The sequence below is a fragment of the Phyllobates terribilis genome, unplaced genomic scaffold, assembly GCF_046119375.1.
Source record: "Phyllobates terribilis strain yellow unplaced genomic scaffold, ASM4611937v1 Scaffold_4__5_contigs__length_816908805, whole genome shotgun sequence".
Classification (NCBI taxonomy): Eukaryota; Metazoa; Chordata; class Amphibia; order Anura; family Dendrobatidae; genus Phyllobates; species Phyllobates terribilis.
In genome coordinates, this window is record NW_027362764.1 from 88,059,048 (window position 1) to 88,078,445 (window position 19,398).

General features: G+C 44.2%; 1 protein-coding gene across 11 annotated transcripts in view; it reads left to right on the top strand.

The window, feature by feature from the left end:
• The window catches only part of SVIL (supervillin), a 221,523-nt gene that overhangs the window by 78,467 nt on the left and 123,658 nt on the right, over nucleotides 1–19,398 (top strand). For 3 of the 11 annotated variants that reach the window (XM_073677600.1, XM_073677603.1, XM_073677604.1), the window contains exon 1: nucleotides 17,206–17,649. The exons of 5 other annotated variants lie outside the window; for them this stretch is intronic. In XM_073677600.1, coding sequence (XP_073533701.1) covers nucleotides 17,589–17,649 — 61 coding nt within the window. In that variant the 5' untranslated portion in view covers nucleotides 17,206–17,588. Of the gene's footprint in view, nucleotides 1–17,204; nucleotides 17,650–19,398 lie in introns of those variants that run through there. 3 more of the 11 variants (XM_073677598.1, XM_073677608.1, XM_073677609.1) reach the window with 3 other exon arrangements.

Sequence of the window (19,398 nt, forward strand, 5' to 3'; positions counted from 1 at the left end):
CTGCGAATAAAGCTCAATGCTCATTCAACTATTTCTTTAGAGTAGCGCTTTGAGAAAAAATGGGCCATTCTGTGTTGCGCCTTCTGCAGGCCCTGAGCGACTGCATGACGCAGGGATTCTCCACTAAGGCTATGTGCCCACGTTGCATAAATGAAGCAGAAAATTTCTGCTTAATTTCTGCAAGTCCTCTCCCGGAAAAACGCATGCGGAATTCCGCACGCGTTTATCGCGCATTTTTCGCGCGTTTATCACGCGTTTTCCACATGCGGAATTGCCTTGCGTTTTTTATGCATTGGACAAAGGCAATTCCGCTTGCGGAAACGCAAAATTAAATGACATGCTGCGGATTTTTGAACGCGGCATAAACGCTGCGGAAAAATCCGCAGCATGTGCATAGAACTTGCGGAATCCCATTGGGGACCATGGGGTGCGGATATACATGCGTTTTTCAAGCGTTTACGCTGCGGAAATTCCGCAGCATATACGCTTGAAAAATGCTACGTGGGCACACAGCCTTAGCGTTCTTTAAATCTGTGCGTGAAGCCGCCGCACTTCAGGCAAATCCCAGGAAATAAGATTTGCCTAAAATCTCAAAACTAAACCAAGCCAAACTATAAGTGCATTTACACCTGCCGGCCGCGGCTGTTGAGTGTCAGCCATTCGTTTATATAAAGCCGATCAGCGGTCAGTTAAAGAGAACCTGTCGGCACGATTTTGCAATGGCTGGTAATACTGATCACATTGATACCTTTTGGTGAAGAAATCCGCTTTGTGGTTCTTTAATGTCACGCAAGGTGTGGAAAGACCAAGTGCAACACAAAGGGAAGAGGGGGAGGAAGCCCATACACTAGGTAAAGGGGGAAGTGGAGACCCCTAGGCAGATCTAATATCACCCTGCCTACCCTACTGTCCTTATATAGGTTCCACACCTATCGCAGAGCAGGACCCTAAACCGTGTATGTCCCTAGAGCTTGGCCTTAGATAGGGAGGGGGAGGGCTGAGCACTGGTCAGGCCCCACTACAAACTAAAGGCAACAAGGTAGACAAAGGGGATAAACTTAGCCTGAGCAAACACCAAAGGGGAAACGCCAAGTGTACTCCAAGGGCACCAGAGAAGTCAGTCAACAGCTAGTACTGCAAGCCTGCACAAAGGTACATGGAAGTATCACCGGAAATTGCTTGGAGCAAACAGTTTTTAACTCCCATGCAGGGGTGTGTCAAACAGCAGAAGGAGGGAGGTTGCCACTGGGTCTTAAAGGAAGCAGGGTTAAGAAGGTGTCTGCAATGCCAAGCGCAGTGACTTTCTACAGGCAGATACAGAGCGACTGTATTTCACCTGACACACCAGTGACATTTAATCACCATTTGAAGTTTTCTGCTAAGTAGTCTCCTTTGCTCAGGGGCTTAGCCTTTCGCGGCCTGTTTGTCATTCCCCGGCCCTTCTGCCTGCTAAGAACATATCTATATATAATTTTTTTCTTCCCTCTGTCAATATGAATAATCCAATCGCCTGCTGAATGATCATTTTGCTCTATTGATTGCTCGTTCTTGATTATTGAATTGTCTAAATGAGCTCTTATACAGGCTGCTGCGTATTGGATCAGTAAGCCACAGCGCTCCATGGGGGAGATCGCACCAGAAAAACCCTTTGTACACACCTATCATTTTATTAGGGTTGTGCCTCTGAGTATTACACATGCTCACAGATAGGGCTGCAGTTACATGTAGTGCACCATGCTGATTTACACCCTGTTAGTGACACCCAGAGTATAGGATCTCAGAAGGGAGCTGGACAACCGTCCTGATCCTGTTCTCCTTCAGCATCTTGGGGTACCATGTAATAGACCTAAAATAGTGCATCCTTTTAACCGGATATACACCTATCCTAGAATGTTATGGCATCCTGCTAGAATACACTATGATGATGATAGATGTTAGGTCCTTTAAAGGGGTTGTCCGGTCCTAATTGATAAGTCTGCAGTCACTTTCTGTGACTGCAGACTTATGATTCCCGCCAGCATGCACACTGTGCACTGCGGGGATTCGCTGGTTTTTGACCCGGGACCGGAGGCTATGTATACTTTATACATACTCCTGGCCACTGGGCGCGGCCTTGCTTCCATACACTTGTATGGAGCCAGGCCGCGCCATCTAGTCGACCGTGCCCACGTCACTAGATGGGGCGTGGCCTCGTTAAATCCAAGTGTATTGAGAGCGAGGCTACGCCCACTCGCCAGGAGTATGTATAACTCATACAGGCCCTCTGTTACCGGATCTGAAAACGGCGAATCCCCCCATCGCACAGTGCATGCGCTGGGGGGGATTCATAAGTCTGCAGTCACACAGAGTGACTGCAGACTTATCGATTTGGACCCGACAACCACTTTAACGTTTAAGGCATCCGCTTGCTAATCTAAAGAGCAAACCGAACTTCAGCTTGCAAAGCAGCTCTTTCGGTAACTGTGCAAAGAAAGTCACCCACCCATCTGCAAATTGTGGTACATGCTAGCGATATGACCTCAATAGAAACCATACCCCCCCCTTTCCAAATTGGAGTTAAATGCAAAATCTATTCTAGCAAGTTGTGTCTCATGGGCGGCATGTTATTGTGAAAGTCGTGATGTGCTAATATTCAATAATTTAATCTAAAGGGTTAAAGGTAGATGATAAAAAAAAATAAAAAATAAATAAAAATGAATCCCTTATGTAATTTCATGAGTCTGCCTTTTCAAGTTAGTAGAGTAGCGTGAGGCCCACGGGAATATAATTCATTAAATTCCGGCCGCCATGTGACTTGGCACACAGACCTACAAAAAACCCACCAGGTAGGGGATTCGCACAACCTTACTGCTAATAAAAACTGTTATAAATCTTTACAGGACTTATCTTGAGCTCACACAAATGTCATTGCCTACAAAAGGTGAATGGGGTTTCCGTATATTGGTGTTTTTCTCAGGCTGTACCCATCTGAGCGAGGGTCAGTTCTACCTAAACAGTGATAACTTTGATAACATTTGCAGCCACCTGCTTATTACATATACCGTAGTCACCAATGTACAAAGGATGAAAAATACATTCCAGACCCTTCTGTGCTAGAAAGTGTATTGGGAAGCTTGCAATGCTCGTATTTTATGGATTTGGGGTCTGGTTAGGACGAGTGGACAGTTGGTAAAAAATTCATATTCACGCAGTGGCATAACTAGAGACCGATGGGCCCCAGTGCAAAATTTGGACCTCCACCTGCATGTTGGTCAGATGTGTGGGCCCTTTGTAGCGTTCCAGATCCTAATAAGACATGCGTGTTCACCACCCATGTAGTAATGATCCCTATTCTGTAATCATATCCCCCATTCCGGGACCCTTCTTGTAATAATATCCCCCATTCCGGGACCCTTCTTGTAATAATATCCCCCATTCCGGGACCCTTCTTGTAATAATATCCCCCATTCCGGGACCCTTCTTGTAATAATATCCCCCATTCCGGGACCCTTCTTGTAATAATATCCCCCATTCCGGGACCCTTCTTGTAATAATATCCCCCATTCCGGGACCCTTCTTGTAATAATATCCCCCATTCCCAGGACCCTTCTTGTAATAATATCCCCCATTCCCAGGACCCTTCTTGTAATATCCCCCATACCGGGACCCTTCTTGTAATAATATCTCCCATTCCGGGACCCTTCTTGTAATAATATCCCCCATTCCGGGACCCTTCTTGTAATAATATCCCCCATTCCGGGACTCTTCCTGTAATAATGTCTTCGTTCCCTGGGATAATGTCCCCCAATTTGGGCTGACGTCTACCACCGGCCCCTGATTGACCGACGGCTTGTATTACAGCGCAGGGAACCAGCGAGCCTCTGTGCCACAATACATTTCATCTGAATATGCGTCCTCAAATACTGGCCTGTCATGGTCGCATCCTCTGCGACCGCGATCGTTACACCCCTGTATTCTCGGCTGTAAATTGACCAATAAATGCTTCTGCTCCTTGGTATGTTCATTATTATCTGTGAACATGAGTGTTAAAGGGAAGTTGTCAGCATGTTTTTACATATGGAAGTAGAGGTAATACCTTTTTTGTACAGATCCAGTGTCCCAGTCATAAGAAATCTAGTGTAGAAGCCATATGCAAATAAGGATGGAAGTACACTGGGGGCACTGCTGTGGTCAAATTTATTGACCCACCCCCAATGCACACTCAAGCTGATTTTAGATATTCTATGCTAGATTTCTCATGGTTGGCAAAGCAGATATTATGTATTTTTAGATTATTTTTTTTTTAATTGGTGGGCAAGCACCACTACTTCCATGTGTGAATACTGACATTTTCCCATTAAAGTAGCATTAGTGATCGCTGGTAGAAGCTAGGATTTGGAAAGTGCTCCATCCTCCTGACTACTATCTTTAGATGATCCAGATGTTATAAGAACCACATTTAAACATTTGCATATTATAAGGCTTCATGCACATGTATTATGAGTCGTGCAGTAATACAGCACCTGTACAAGTACCTATATAAACTGCCTTTATAGTGGCTAAAAGGACCCTCTTTTGGCCTCAGTGTTATTAGTGGAGCCCTATGGATTTATTATGTATGATGGGAGTTTTTCAAGTACATACATGAAACTGAAATAAAAAGCGTGATGGAGTCGGAGTTGGGTACAGTAGTTCAATGCAGTTTGTGGGGAATATTTTTTCATAAGAATTTGGGAAAGTTATGAAATGTCCTATAAATGTCTGTCCTATTCCTGATCTAAGGGTCTAGACTTTTAGCGGAGATGAATCTGTGCTGCAGTAAATTTATCACTTAAACATGAGCCATGAATGAGGGAGTCGGAGTCATGGAAATTGAGTCGTCGGAGGTTTGGCTTATTGACTCCACAGCCCTGGTGACCAGGCCCCACCTCATATATAATGCCTTCCAATTGTGTATTTACAATTCATGATTTACTTCAGTGCCAACACTAAAGATCTGAGATCCTGAAGACTGTTGTGGGTTTTGTGAGGTTTTGTTCCCGAACATTTTTTCCTTTCATTCTTCTTTTCTATTGTGTGTGATTTAATAATGGGGACTTGAGGTATAAACTAAGCAGGTTGTTCTCCCAGACCCCAAAGTGAGAGTTCGAGTCGGGATTTACAATAGAGACAATCAGCAGATTTTAATGCTGCCTTCACAGGTTTTCAAGCATTGCTGCAAATTATGTTTTTTGTATGTTTTAATTATCTCTTGGGCGACAAAACGCTGCACTGCGGCCTTATGTGAATACGGCAATTGTATTGCGGCTTTTAACCGCAGCAGCCGACTCTCCACTAGTTTCCTCTGAATCTTGTACAATAGCTGCTGTTTCACCTGCAAAACTGCGTGGCCATTCAGGTGAAACCTTCTGTTTCCCTGCTAGTTAGTGATTTATGAAGGGACGTGATGGAGAGACTGCCGCAGCACAGGGCTGCTGTGCTTAAAAGCTGCAGCATTAACGCTGTCTTTAGAGCAGGGATGTCAAACTCAAAACACATAGAGGGCCAAAATGAAAAACTTGGACAAAGTTGAGCGCCCACCAGTATACAGGATAATAGGCCCGACTCAGTCCCCCATACATAATAATGGCCCCGCGTAGTCCTCTGTACGGGATAATGGGCCCCGCGTAGTCCTCTGTACGGGATAATGGGCCCCGCGTAGCCCTCCGTACGGGATAATGGGCCCCGCGTAGCCCTCCGTACGGGATAATGGGCCCCGCGTAGCCCTCCGTACGGGATAATGGGCCCCGCGTAGCCCTCCGTACGGGATAATTGGCCCCGCGTAGCCCTCCGTACGGGATAATGGGCCCCGCGTAGCCCTCCGTACGGGATAATGGGCCCCGCGTAGCCCTCCGTACGGGATAATGGGCCCCGCGTAGCCCTCCGTACGGGATAATGGGCCCCGCGTAGCCCTCCGTACGGGATAATGGGCCCCGCGTAGCCCTCCGTACGGGATAATGGGCCCCGCGTAGTCCTCCGTACGGGATAATGGGCCCCGCGTAGTTCTCCGTACGGGATAATGGGCCCCGCGTAGTCCTCCGTACGGGATAATGGGCCCCGCGTAGTCCTCCGTACGGGATAATGGGCCCCGCGTAGTTCTCCGTACGGGATAATGGGCCCCGCGTAGTCCTCCGTACGGGATAATGGGCCCCGCGTAGCCCTCCGTACGGGATAATGGGCCCCGCGTAGCCCTCCGTACGGGATAATGGGCCCCGCGTAGCCCTCCGTACGGGATAATGGGCCCCGCGTAGCCCTCCGTACGGGATAATGGGCCCCGCGTAGTCCTCCGTACGGGATAATGGGCCCCGCGTAGTTCTCCGTACGGGATAATGGGCCCCGCGTAGTCCTCCGTACGGGATAATGGGCCCCGCATAGAGGTGGTGGTTCTCGTGTCGCAGGCCAAATATAATCACCCTGCGGGCCAGATTTGGCCTATGGGCCAGGGTTTGGTGGTTTTTAGGTTTCCTCTAAAGCACACATCAAAGTCCTGTGCAGGGAGGGCTGAGAGGCAGGAAAATCGCTGAAATGGATGTAAACAGCGCTCAAATTGAATGTAACAGCATGGGGAAGAAGCCTTGACGCATCTGACAACCATGTTGCAGCTGGGAACTAAATAAATAATTTTAAAAAATGACGTGGGGTTTCCTCATCATTTTTGATTAGCCAGCCTAGATGAAGCAGACAGCTAAAAGTGTTTTGGTTATTATACCAACCAGACACAACCCATTAAAATGAATATCATCCCATTGAGGTGACGGGTATCAGGAGGGCAAAGAGAGAGATCGGACTCGGGCTGTCCCTAGTAGTCCCTTAGTATGCTGATAACCACCCGCTGTTAGGCAGGTTAATACCCTAGTGAGGCGATTTGGTGCCCCCGCTCCACGTCGACTCCCCCCTAATAGCCACTAAACCATCATACATAGAAAAATAAAAATATATAACTTGGGATATAATCTCTCAAAACTTATGGGAGGATTGGTTATAGATATTGGTTATAGATATGCGTGTTATTTAAAGAGCATAACTGGACATTCACAGCAACTCAGACAAGGTCCGTACTCATGTTGTCTGAATATAGTAGATGAACCCTATACTCTTCAAATAAAGGTCCCAAGTGCATGTCAGACACCTAGCAGTCTGCAACACGATGTAGCAGTGTTGAAATGAAATGTAATAACATGAACTCATTCAATGGACCGTGTGTAGATTGAAACACTCGAGCAGTAATCACAGTCCCCACACAGGGGTTACACAGGTGATATTCACTCAATAGTAACCAATAATAGAGACGTCCACGGATTATGGAGCCTTGTTCTGTGAACGAAACGTCATATGTCTTTCCCATTCAGGCTGCAGTCCGAGACACAGCACTTTGTGTGTGTGTGTGTGTGTGTGTGTGTGTATATATATATACTATGGATATATAATGACCAAATCAGATCTCATTCTTTTCACTGAGGAAGAGCAACACCCTGAAACACTTGACTGCAAATTGAGTTTCTGGTTTGGCTTTTATTCTAAGTCATGTGACAAGGCTCATTAAAGGGTCAGTATTCACTTTTAGGATTGCTACCTTCAATAGGTGATACTAGAGTTCTAGTCCTCTTCCTCTCTGAAGAAGCAATTTTCATATTAAATAATGAAACCCTGATGGGGGGGGTGGAAACCAGCAATGCTGACTGATGAAAATCTGATCCAAAACCATGAAGAATATTGCTCTGTTATTTTCATGTACCAGAAGATCTCACACGATTAGTATTTGCAGAAATTTCTGCAGCGTTTCTGCGAGGCTCTGCACCTCTTGGCAGCAAAAACGCTGAGGAAATTCTTTTTTTGTGCGTTTTTGCATGCTTATTTGCCATGTGTTTTTTCCAGTGCCATTCTATAGGAAAAACTCCAGTAAATCCGCACAAAGATTTGGCATGCTGCTTATTTAAACGCACATGAAATCCGATCAGGAAAATTCCTGATCATGTGCACAGATCTTCCAAAGTCTCATAGGAAATGCTGGGATAAGGATTACAATGAGGTTTTGGCCCATTTCTGTGCGGAAAAAGCGCACCGTGTGCACGTAGCCTTAGTCATAGGTCATTTGTGAAGTGGACATTTTTTAGCCACATTTATTTATAGCCAATATTGTAGTATTGGATTTCTGAAAGGCTGATCTAATGCAAGAGGGCGCATTGCTTACTACATACATTTCTCCATGGTCCTACTGTATGGGTTGGAATAATCCTGCAGTTGCAGTACATTGTATAGAATTATATTGACTTTTGCATCTGTTTTATGTCACCACAACATGGAATTCTTATTATTTTGTTTTATGGAGGAATAAGCATTCTATGTGCCGCCATATAGTGGCCCTAGTATGTCGTATGATAGATCTCGCCTGCTGGCTAATGGCTGCTCACTAAATTAAGTGGCAAGCCTGCATAATAACAGGGATCCTAGATGAAATTGCTATACAGGGCTGATGTTCGTTTAGCAGATTAATGCATTAACTCTTCTTGTGAGACTGGGGAAAGCACCACTCCAGCAGTGCAATAAAAAAAACAACAACGCAGGAGTGATGCTTTAAATGTACAGTAATTCCTCCGTCTGATACTCGCCTGCCGCCGTCGCATTCATCCGTTTCCAGCGTCTCTCCCGCCATTCTTTCTTGAGACTGTGTAATGTAGCTTCTGACTTCCAGCCAGTCAGAAACTGTCACAAGATGGCGCCGCAGGCCTGGAGCGGAACTGAAAAAACTGTGAAGACACTGGAGGGTGAGTATAAGAACGGGGGCAGGGGGCTTGCATTTAAAGCACCACTCCAGCGCTGAAAAAAAAAAAGCCCCCAAAAACGCTGGAGTGCCTCTTTCTAGGGTATGTTTAATTTTGGAGTGGATTATGCATAAAAAAACGGCTAAAAAAAAAAAAAAAAGCCTAACTTAAAGTCTTAATAGGCATCGTTAGGGTAATCGTATGAATAATAGCATAACGAGGGATAATCAATAAATACCTAAGACACATCGGAGATATAGAGTATATTATAATTTTATTAAATACAAAAATATTTCTTAATATGAGACATCACATAATCGGTGTAGGGAAAATAACAGCTAAAACAATAGGGGATTCAGGGTTTATAATCCCAATAAGTGACAAGAACAAGACTGCACTAACAGTCCCAGGTCGCTATAATCACTCCATTGCCTGTGATACAAATATATCAAATATAGTTAATACATACAAAGAGGTATTTATGCTAGAATAGTGCATGTAAGGTAATAACTAGCATGTAATTCGATCATCTAATAGTAGTAATATGACATGCTAACCAGTGGAGTAGATGTAAGTTCAATATAGATACCTTGAGTCATGGTAGGAGACCTGAGACTTATGGTGGCAGTCAACCAAACGCCTCAACGCGCGTTTCGCTTCAGCTTCGTCAGGAGGCGTCAAAAACGGCTGTAAGGGTAAGCGCACACACGTTGTGCTTTGCTGCAGATTTTTATGTAAATTTTCAACTGCGTCTAGAAGTACCAGCAAAGAGTATGAGAAACCAGAATTCACTGTTCCCACATGTTGCTTTTTGTTTGCTGCGTATTTTCAGTGATTAGAAAAATGCTGAAAGAAGTGACATGTCACTTCTTTCAGCTTTTTTTCACCCATAGGCTAAGTGCACACACGTTGTGTTTTTTCTGCACGTTTTCTGCACGAAATCTGCTGATAACTTTTCTCTGGCAGGAGCAGGTTTAGCTGCGGTATTTGCAGCGGTTTTTTTCACTGTCCTTCTGTCTCTATTTAGTAATGCACATAAAGTTCTGTGAAAAAAAAACTCCCATTCTATTTTCCCATCAAAAACGCTTCAAATAAAAGTACGCAGGTGCGTTTTTTGCTGCGTTTTTTGCTGCTTATTTGTAGCGCTTTTTCACCCCCCCCCCCCATTACTTCCTATGGGTGAAAGAAATGCTGAAAAAACGCTGAAAGAAGTGACATGTCACTTATTTCAGCATTTTTCTAATCACTGAAAATATGCAGCAAACAAAAAAGCAACATGGGAACAATGAATTCTGGTTTCTCATAGACGTTGCTGGTACTGCCAGACGCAGCTGAAAATTTACATAAAAATCTGCTGCAAATACGCGGCAAATACAACGTGTGTGAACATACCCATAGGAAGTAATGGGGGGATGAAAAAATGCTACAAATATGCAGCAAAAACGCACCAAAAAACGCACATGCGTACTTTGCTGCGTATTTGCAGCGTTTTTGATGGCAAAATAGAATGGAAGTCTTTTTTTTTTCACAGAACTTTATGTGCATTACTAGATAGACAGGATGACAGTGAAAAAACGCTGCAAAAACACACCAAAAACGCAGCTAAACCTGCGTTTTTGACGCAGCTAAGCTCCTGCCAGAGAAAAGTCATCTGCAGATTTTGGTGCAGATAAAACACAACGTGTGTGCACATACCCTAAGGCTATGTTCACACATCATGTGTTTTTTTGGCGTCAATTTTCTGCAGCAAAACCCGATCTTCAAGGGCATTTTGTTCAGGATTTTTCTTGCAGTTTTTTTTTTCACTGTCCTGTCTCTTTTTATGCATGTACATATAGTTCTGTGAAAAAAAAATGAACCCCATTCAATTTTGGTGTCAAAAACACTGAAAATACGCTGATACAAATTTTGATGCATTTTTTTCACCACCCATTACTTCCTATGGGTGAAAAAACGCTGAAAGAAGTGACATGTTCTATTTTCCCAAAAAAACATGCAAGGCAGAAAATCCTGAACAAAAAAAATCATGATGTGTGAACAGAGAATTCTGGTTTCTCATAGACTTTGCTGGTCCTGCAAAAGGCCACAGAAAATTTGCATAAAAAAAGCTGAAAAAACCATGATGTGTGAACATAGCCTAAATACTCTGAATACGCTTCCAGTTTATTTGCAGTAGATCAGGGGTCCTTCCTACCTTTGGCTCACAGGCCCATGGTTTGTGGCTTGCGGCCGCCGTCCAGCTTGGTGAGTTAGTACCAGGTCTACCAAACAGCTATCCCGCATGTCTGCAAACAGTGACTTTTGTGAGCAGCGCAGCACAGAAAAGCAGATCTGGATGCACATATACTGGCCATTGGGGTCATAGGGTACTCAGCGCTGCTGGAAAAGATGACGACTAATAGGTAGCAGTATAGTTACTTTATTGAGGTTACACGTTTCCTCATCAAACACAAGTTGTGATCAAATAAAAGGCTGATGAAGGCACTTTTTTGGTGGTGAAAAGTGGAGTGTCAGAGCGGCCATACATCTACGTGAGCTGTCATCTTTTCCAGCAGCGCTCAGTGATTCCTTGTTTCTCTTCTACGCTTCACTGCACTTACTGTGATTGTCATGCATAACCGGCAGCATAAGGAGCGGCAGCCGCTGGTCCTGTCTTTACAAGATTTTGGACAGAGTTGTTCTTGTTACAAGCACAAGCTGAGCAGTTCTGCTTACACTCGCTGTGCACACCACCTTACGGAAAAAATTGACAACACTCGATCTGCTCAGAGGTCCATTTGTTTTGTGTTTTTTTTTTTTTTTTTATAACACGGGCCAAATATCTGCTGAAAAAGTTGCAGTATGCAGCAGTTTACTCTTTCGTATGCGACTTTCCTATTAAAGTGTACAGGTGTGCAAAAGACAAAAGGATACGTTAAGATAGGAAATAGTTTTTGGTCTTTGTTTTTATCCAGCAGCAGTGAATAAAATTTACAAATGCAATATAGATGGCCGGCAGGTTAAAAAAAGAAAAAAAAAAAAGCCAATTTTCAATGGGTTAAAAATCAATGATTTTTTTTTTCCATTTGTGTGAACTTGGCCTTAACCATAAAGCTCTACACTATGAAGCATCGCTTTTGTCTTTTTTTGTTTCATATTAAATCCCTCATTGAGAAAACGTGCTTGGTTCTGTTCTATTCCAAGTAAAGCTGGTTGTTAGATGAGCGTATGAAGAATCGTACACTCTTCATCCAGAAAACTAGGACTACTATCGTCCATGTTCCATCCGTGTGTCCGTATTTTACGTCCTTGTGACATTTGTGTTTATGCATCAACATTTTAAAATCGACGTGATCAAATTCAGTTTCCCGTATTGATGATGGCAAATCGGTCTGTAGAAATCGGATGCAATGCTGATGTTCTGTATGGGATCCAATGTGTTCATTTTATTTTTTTTGCACACCAAAGACTTGGAAAGGGCGAGTCTTATCCGATCTAAGGGCGAGAATAGTGCATGCTGCAATTATTGTTTTGTTTTCCATACAGAAACTTGGGCCATATAAAAAAAAAACTGATCTGAACAGCCCTATTGAATTAAGGCCCCGTCACATATAGCGACGCTACAGCGATCCCGACAACGATATGACCTGTCAGCGATCGTTGCTGCGTCGCTATGTGGTCGCTGGTGAGCTGTCAAACAGGCAGGCTCACCAACGATCAGGGAAGCAGCGACATCGTGGAAAGAATCTTTCCACGATGTCCTGCTCCTGGTTACCAGCCTGCTGAAGCAGGAGCAGGCTGGTAACTATGGTAAACAGCGCGTTACTAGGGGCACACACGCACCTAGTAACCCACTGTTTATCATGGTTACGAGCCTGCTACGATGAGCGGGAGGTTACCGCTCACCGTAGCAGAGTGGTAACCATGATAAACAGCGGGTTACTAAGTGCGCGTGGGCCCCTAGTAACCCGCTGTTTATCATGGTTACCAGCCTGATCGCTGGTCCCGCTGGTCACACACAGCGATGTGTGCTGACCAGCGGGAGGGCAAAGACCAAAAAATGGTCCAGGACATTCTGCAGCGATCAGCGACCTCACAGCAGGGGCCTGATCGCTGCAAAGTGTCACACATAGCGACATCGCTGGTGAGGTCGCTGTTGCGTCACCAAAACCTTGACTCAGCAGCGATCTCGCTATGTGAGACGGGGGGCTTTACATTGGCCAGTGAGCTGTAAGATTTTTATTTGGATAGCACACGTCTGTAAGACCCCTAAGGATATGTTTTATGGAGAATTTGTTTTCTTTATGGCTGAAAGATGGTTTCAAATGACCAACTTTTTTTTTTTTTGTGTATGAGGTGTTCATTTTTCTTTTTTCTGTTTAAGTTGATTCGGTAGTCAAATTTAAAGCATTTATTCTACTTCCAGTAGGTGGCACTAGAGTTCTAGTCCTTTTATTCTTTTTTTAAGAGGCAATTTGTATATTTAATTTACCAGAGGAGCATTGCACGGCCTATAAGCCTCCTCACATTGGCTTGTCATTCTCCACAAGGAGAAACGTTACACCTTGGATCCCGGCCAGAAGCCGCTCACCCAGCCAAACCAGAGCTCACACTTTGCACTGATGAAGGGCAACACCCCGAACAGTGTCTACAAGTTGAGATTCTAATTTGGCTTTTATCCTAAGGCTATGTGCCCACGATGCGGAAATGAAGCAGAAAATTTCTGCAGCGTTTCTGCATGTTCTTGGCAGTAAAAACGCTTGCGGATTTTACACGCGTTTTTGACGTGTTTTTACATGCGGATTTGACTTGCGTTTTTCAAATGCATTGGGACCTCAAATCCGCATGCAGAAACGCACAAATAATGGATATGCTGCCGATTTTTCCGCAAGGAAAATCCGCTGCGGAAAGTTCCGCAGCATGGGCACAGAACGTGCAGATTTTCATTAAGGATCATGGGGCATGGATTATCAAGCGTTTACGCTGCGGAAATTCCTCATCAAAAACGCTTGAAAAACGCATAGTGGGCACACAGGCTGGTTAAAGGGTTGATATTGACTTGTAGGATTGCTTCTTCCAATAGGTGGCGCTAGAGTTCTAGTCCTCTTCCTCTCAGAAGAGACAATTTTTGCATATTTATTCCAATTTTCTACGTGAAAGAGTTCTCCCACTGACATAAATATGAAGCGTATTTAAAACTGTTTTTCATGTGGATTTTGGAGCAGAATCTGCCCTAAAATTCATGCAAAAAAAACCCACAAAAAAACTTACCCTAAAAAGAAGCAAGCTATCAAGTGCCCTATAAAACAATGTCCACATTTTGCCCTAGAAAATAATACCCTCTGAGTGCCCAAAACCAAGAAGTGTCCAACATTTAATAATGTCCCGAGTACCCCCCCCTTATAGTTCACCTATAGTATAATGCTCCCACACTGTATGCGGACCCCTTAGCGGCTCCCTCCCCCCACACTGTGTGCGGACCCCTTAGCGCTCCCACACACACACACTTATTATGGCCATAACACAATTTAAAAAAATAAATAAATAAACCTCATATACTCTTCTTACCCCAGCGAGTCCAGCAGCAGACAGCTGTGGACCTGCCATTCTGTAGGCCGCAGGACTGAAGCCACCTACAGAACGGAGAGTGGCAGAGCAGGGAGACATTAACTGTATCGGCACGTTGCACTCACGGGTTAAGAGCGTAGCTGCTATCAATTCTTGAGGTGTCGCTGCTTGGAAAAAAAATGCTTTAAATTTGGCCACTCGGCAAACTAAAGCAGAAAAAAAGGCCCCATATATAAAAAAAAAAAAATCTCAACTTGTTTGAATTTTTCTGGATGAAAAATTCATGTCAAAAACCTGTGTGTGAACATACCCTTATATACGTGAACCCTTAGCAGTTGTTAAAAATGAAAAGGTGTTTCCTTTTGCAAATGTTTTTTATGACATCTATTGAAGGAGTTTACGATGAGGCGATATCTTTTCACAGCATCTCTGAATAGTGGCTTCGTATATTGACGACCTGCTGGGGAGAATCCAGAGGTAAAGTTACGTGGACATCTAGCTGACAAAGATGATTTGGATTTGTGTTTCCGGCTGTTGGCTCCAAGCAAATGCGCACATCTGGGGACGCGGCAACCGGATTTGACTTTTTTTTTTATCCACGTGGATTTCTTCGGCTTAAAAAATGTGATATTTGAATTTTTGTGTTTACTTTCATTCAGTGGTCAAATTTGGTGCTTTTTTTTCTAAGTCCATACACCTCAAAAATTGATATATTGGTCATGAATTGATATATACAGCATCCTGTGCCAAATCACCAAAAACACTGCACCTTTGCTGCGTTTCTGGAAAATCACAGCAAAAACACATCTTGTCAACACATCCTGTGAACTCTGCCTAAACTTCATTGTACCTTAAAATGTGAATACCTAATTATTATTGCAGAGCATAACAAATTGGATTCCTGACGATACAATTTTTCAAAGAGGATCTGTCACATGCTGAAAAAAAGTAGTTATCGTATATACTAGAGTATAAGACTTGAATATAAGCCGAGGCACCTAATTTTACCACAAACAGCTGGGAAAACTTATTGACTCGAGTATAAGCCTAGGGTGGGAAATACAGCAGCTACTGGCACATTTCCACAGTCCTGGTATGCATGGGCACCCTTATCCCCAGTCCTGGTATGCCTGGGCTCCCTCATCCCCAGTCCTGGGGTGCCTGGGCTCCCTCATCCCCAGTCCTGGGGTGCCTGGGCTCCCTCATCCCCAGTCCTGGGGTGCCTGGGCTCCCCCATCCCCAGTCCTGGGGTGCCTGGGCTCCCCCATCCCCAGTCCTGGGGTGCCTGGGCTCCCCCATCCCCAGTTCTGGTATAAACACTTCGACTCGCCTTCCTTCCCTCTGCTCCAGCTCTGCGTCCTGTTCTGTCAGCAGCTGATCTCAGCATCTGCGCAGCATATGATGTCACTGCCATGCACCCTCAGACGCTGAGGTAAGCTCTTTTTAGTGATCACTGCAGCAGCCGGCTACCGCTACTGCCTGTGCCGCGCTCTTCCGCCACCACTCTCACCCTCCACCCCACCATCCACCCCACCAACCACAGACGGAATGTAAGGCTATGTGCCCATGTTGCAGAAATGAAGCAGAAAATTTCTGCTTCATTTCTGCAAGTCCTCTCCCGGAAAAACGCATGCGGAATTCCGCACGCGTTTTTCTCGCGTTTATCGCGCGTTTTCCACATGCGGAATTGCCTTGCGTTTTTTATGCATTGGACAAAGGCAATTCCGCTTGCGGAAACGCAAAATTAATTGACATGCTGCGGATTTTTGAACGCAGCATAAACGCTGCGGAAAAATCCACAGCATGTGCATAGAACTTGCGGAATCCCATTGGGGACCATGGGGTGCGGATTACCAAGCGTTTTACAAGCGTTTCCGCTGCGGAAATTCCGCATGAAAAACGCTTGTAATCCTCAACGTGGGCACGCAGCCTCAGTATAAACTCGAGTATAAGCCGAGGTGGGCTTTTTCAGCATAAAAAATGTGCTGAAAGAGTCTGCTTATACACGAGCATATACGGTAAATGCCTTGTAAAAAAATCCCTGAGATCCCCTGATTTCTGTTGCTCTTTTCCATTATGTGATACTCCACTCCATTGCAGAGATATTCACTTTGTTTCTTTTGCAGTGCAGTATGTGAAATCTCTCCTTGCAGTCCAACTGGGCATTTCTTCAGTCTGATCTGGAGGTGTGCGCTTTCACCCCTCCTTCCCAGACGCTGCCAATCATAGATCGTCATCTGATTGGCAACACCTGGAAAGAAAGGGTGAAAGGACACAATCCCCCCTTCACACCCCCACCCTCAGTGAAGAATGCACTCCGGAAGAAACAAATATGAATATCTCTGCAATGGAGCAATGCAGCACAAATCCGAAAAGAGCGGGAGAATCAGCGGAGCGCAGGGATTTTTGCAAGGTATTTGGCTGAAAATTTTTTTTTAGAGCAAATGACAAGTCCTCTCTTTAATCAAAATGTATTCCTCAAATCTGATGATGGCTACAATGTTGCATAAATAGCGGTTTTTTTTTTTTTTTTTTTCGGTTTCCTTTTTTAACCCCCGCAGCTTAGTTATAAGATGGCAATATCTTCTATTCAGTATGTATCCCATGTTGCGGTCATTGAATGAATCTAGGTTGAAGCCTAATCAATTATGTGGAGCAGCTGAGCCCACGCATTGTCTTTCCATCATTCTCCATGACTACCCCTGTCATTTCTGGTATTTAATGACGAGATTGTCTGACATTACACATGATGTAAACCACATGTGCAGCGGTGACACCCATCTGATGCTCTGATTGTGTGTAGTCCGTACAGGGCTGCACCTTCCTACCTGGCTGTTTTATTAGCAATCTTTGCACTATCCTGGCAGCTGATTAGAAGTTTATACTCCTGGAAGTAACAACTTTTTTTTTCCCCCGTCTTGGATTTTTTTTCACTTCCTTTTAGTCTTTTCTTTGTGTCTTTTTCTGAAGCATCTGTTGTAATTTTGGCCCAAACTGCACTTTTCAGCAGCATCTTCAGCCTCTGACCCAATCTGCACTTGAGCGCCTAATTTCTGTCTGTAATCTGATTACTGGCTTGGTTTGCTCCGGCTTCCCAGCCCATTGCTATGCGCTCGCTGTGCTTAGTCTCTCCAGCCTGACGGCTTCAGTGCAGGATTGGGAAATTGCTCTGTCTCTCTGCTGGAACGGGCCTAGAGCCGCGCTCCTGTGTGCATCTGCTCTGCTCCCGGGTATAGACGTTGGGATAACGCGCCAGAAACCATGTTTAGGAACCGTTGGATTTCCACCTACGTGGGAAGTGTCATCTGCCCCGAGGATCCAGGTTTGTGTCTCAAGCAATTGGCTCAATGAGCTTCTTCTGATTTCTTATACTTTTGTTCCGCACTCGTTTCCAGGACATTGTTATTGATGTTCTGTTGTTTTCTATCTTCGTTACTTTTTTTCCTCTACGCTACAGACAGATTACACAGATCTGCTAATGAGATTACGCCGTCTTTGCCTCATTAACGTTGAATGTGTCACAAACTTTAATCAAGATCTATTTGCGTTTTCTGCCTTTCTATTCATGGAGTTTTATTCATTTATTTTTTTTTTTTTTGCATATTTGTTTTTGTTTAGAGGTTTTTTTTCTGGAATGTTCGGTGCGTGTGATTTCAGGTAGCGCCCAGTCTGTACGCAGCTGCAGCCCGCGGAAGAGGGGGGATTGGATTATGTAAGGAAGCTTTTCATTTGGAGCTGGACGGTGCACCTTGCAGCTGCTGGGCACCAAGGATATAGTCTGAATCTCTAGTAATTAGTAGCTGTTGATTGAAATGTTATGCACCATGACCTCAGAGTACCATACTGCACCCCTAGATTTCAGGGTCTTAACGTCCCGCCATATGCCTCACAGTTCATTCATGTCCATTTGTACATTCTGCATTTTGTATTAAAGGGGTATTCCCATCTCCCATAGTTCTCCTGATTCGTTAGGTCACTTACCCCATGTGCAGGGCATTGCATTTAGATATCCATCATTACAACCACTCATATAGTGACAGTTAGTTGCTAGTGGTCTTAACCATGGATACCTGCTGCAATGCCCTGCACATGGGGTAAGTGACATAGTGAATCTGAAGAGCTATACTACATTTCTAATTGGAAGTATTTACTAATATTATTATTACACCTACTACATGTAAGAGGACATTTTTTGCCAAGAAGCATTGCTGCCAGGAAAGAGAAATCTCCATAATATGGGGACAAAAATGGCACCATTTAGCATCATATGGAGTCTGTTAGGGCTTATTCACAAGTCAGTGTCTGTATACCAAAACTAGGAGTGGGACTTAGAGAAAAAATATAATTGAAAGATTGACCCCTGTTCTGTGTTTTGGAGACACTCCTACAAATACTGATCAAAAGTACTGATGGGTGAGTAAAGCCTTAGGGTTATGTGCACACATTTAAGAATTTGTAGAAATTTTGGCACCTCTTGGCAAGAAAAACGCTGCGCAAAATAAAAGCGTTCTTGAGATTTTTCCCTTCTCATTAGTATGGGTAAAAATTGTGCCGAAATCTGCAACTTGTGCATGAGACTTCAGGGTTCTGATTCATTTTGCTGATACTAAAAAATCCTTCAGGTTTTGTGACAAATCTGCACAGAAAAAAAAGAGACAAATATGCAATGTGTGCACAGGCCCCACTATGTATTATGGAGCCGCATGGTCTCTATGTGCAACTTTAATGTCTCTACTAGGCCACCTTGTACTTTTTACGCTCTACACCTTCTCACCACTAATTGCCAAAGATTGATGTTGGCACATGTCATAAAATGGTAGTGATGGTGTAAAACATTTGTTTTTATTTTTTCACTTCTATTTAATGGTACTGGGCAGCCATTTCCTTGTTACAAGTGGGCCGCACTCTGGCTCAGTGGTTAGCACTGTTGCTTTGCAGCGCTGGGGTCCTGGGTTCAAATCCCACCAAGAACAACTTCTGCAAGGAGTTTGTATGTTCTCCCAGTGTTTGTGTGGGTTTCCTCCGGGTTCTCCATTTTCCTCCCAAACTCCAAAGACATACTGATAGGGAA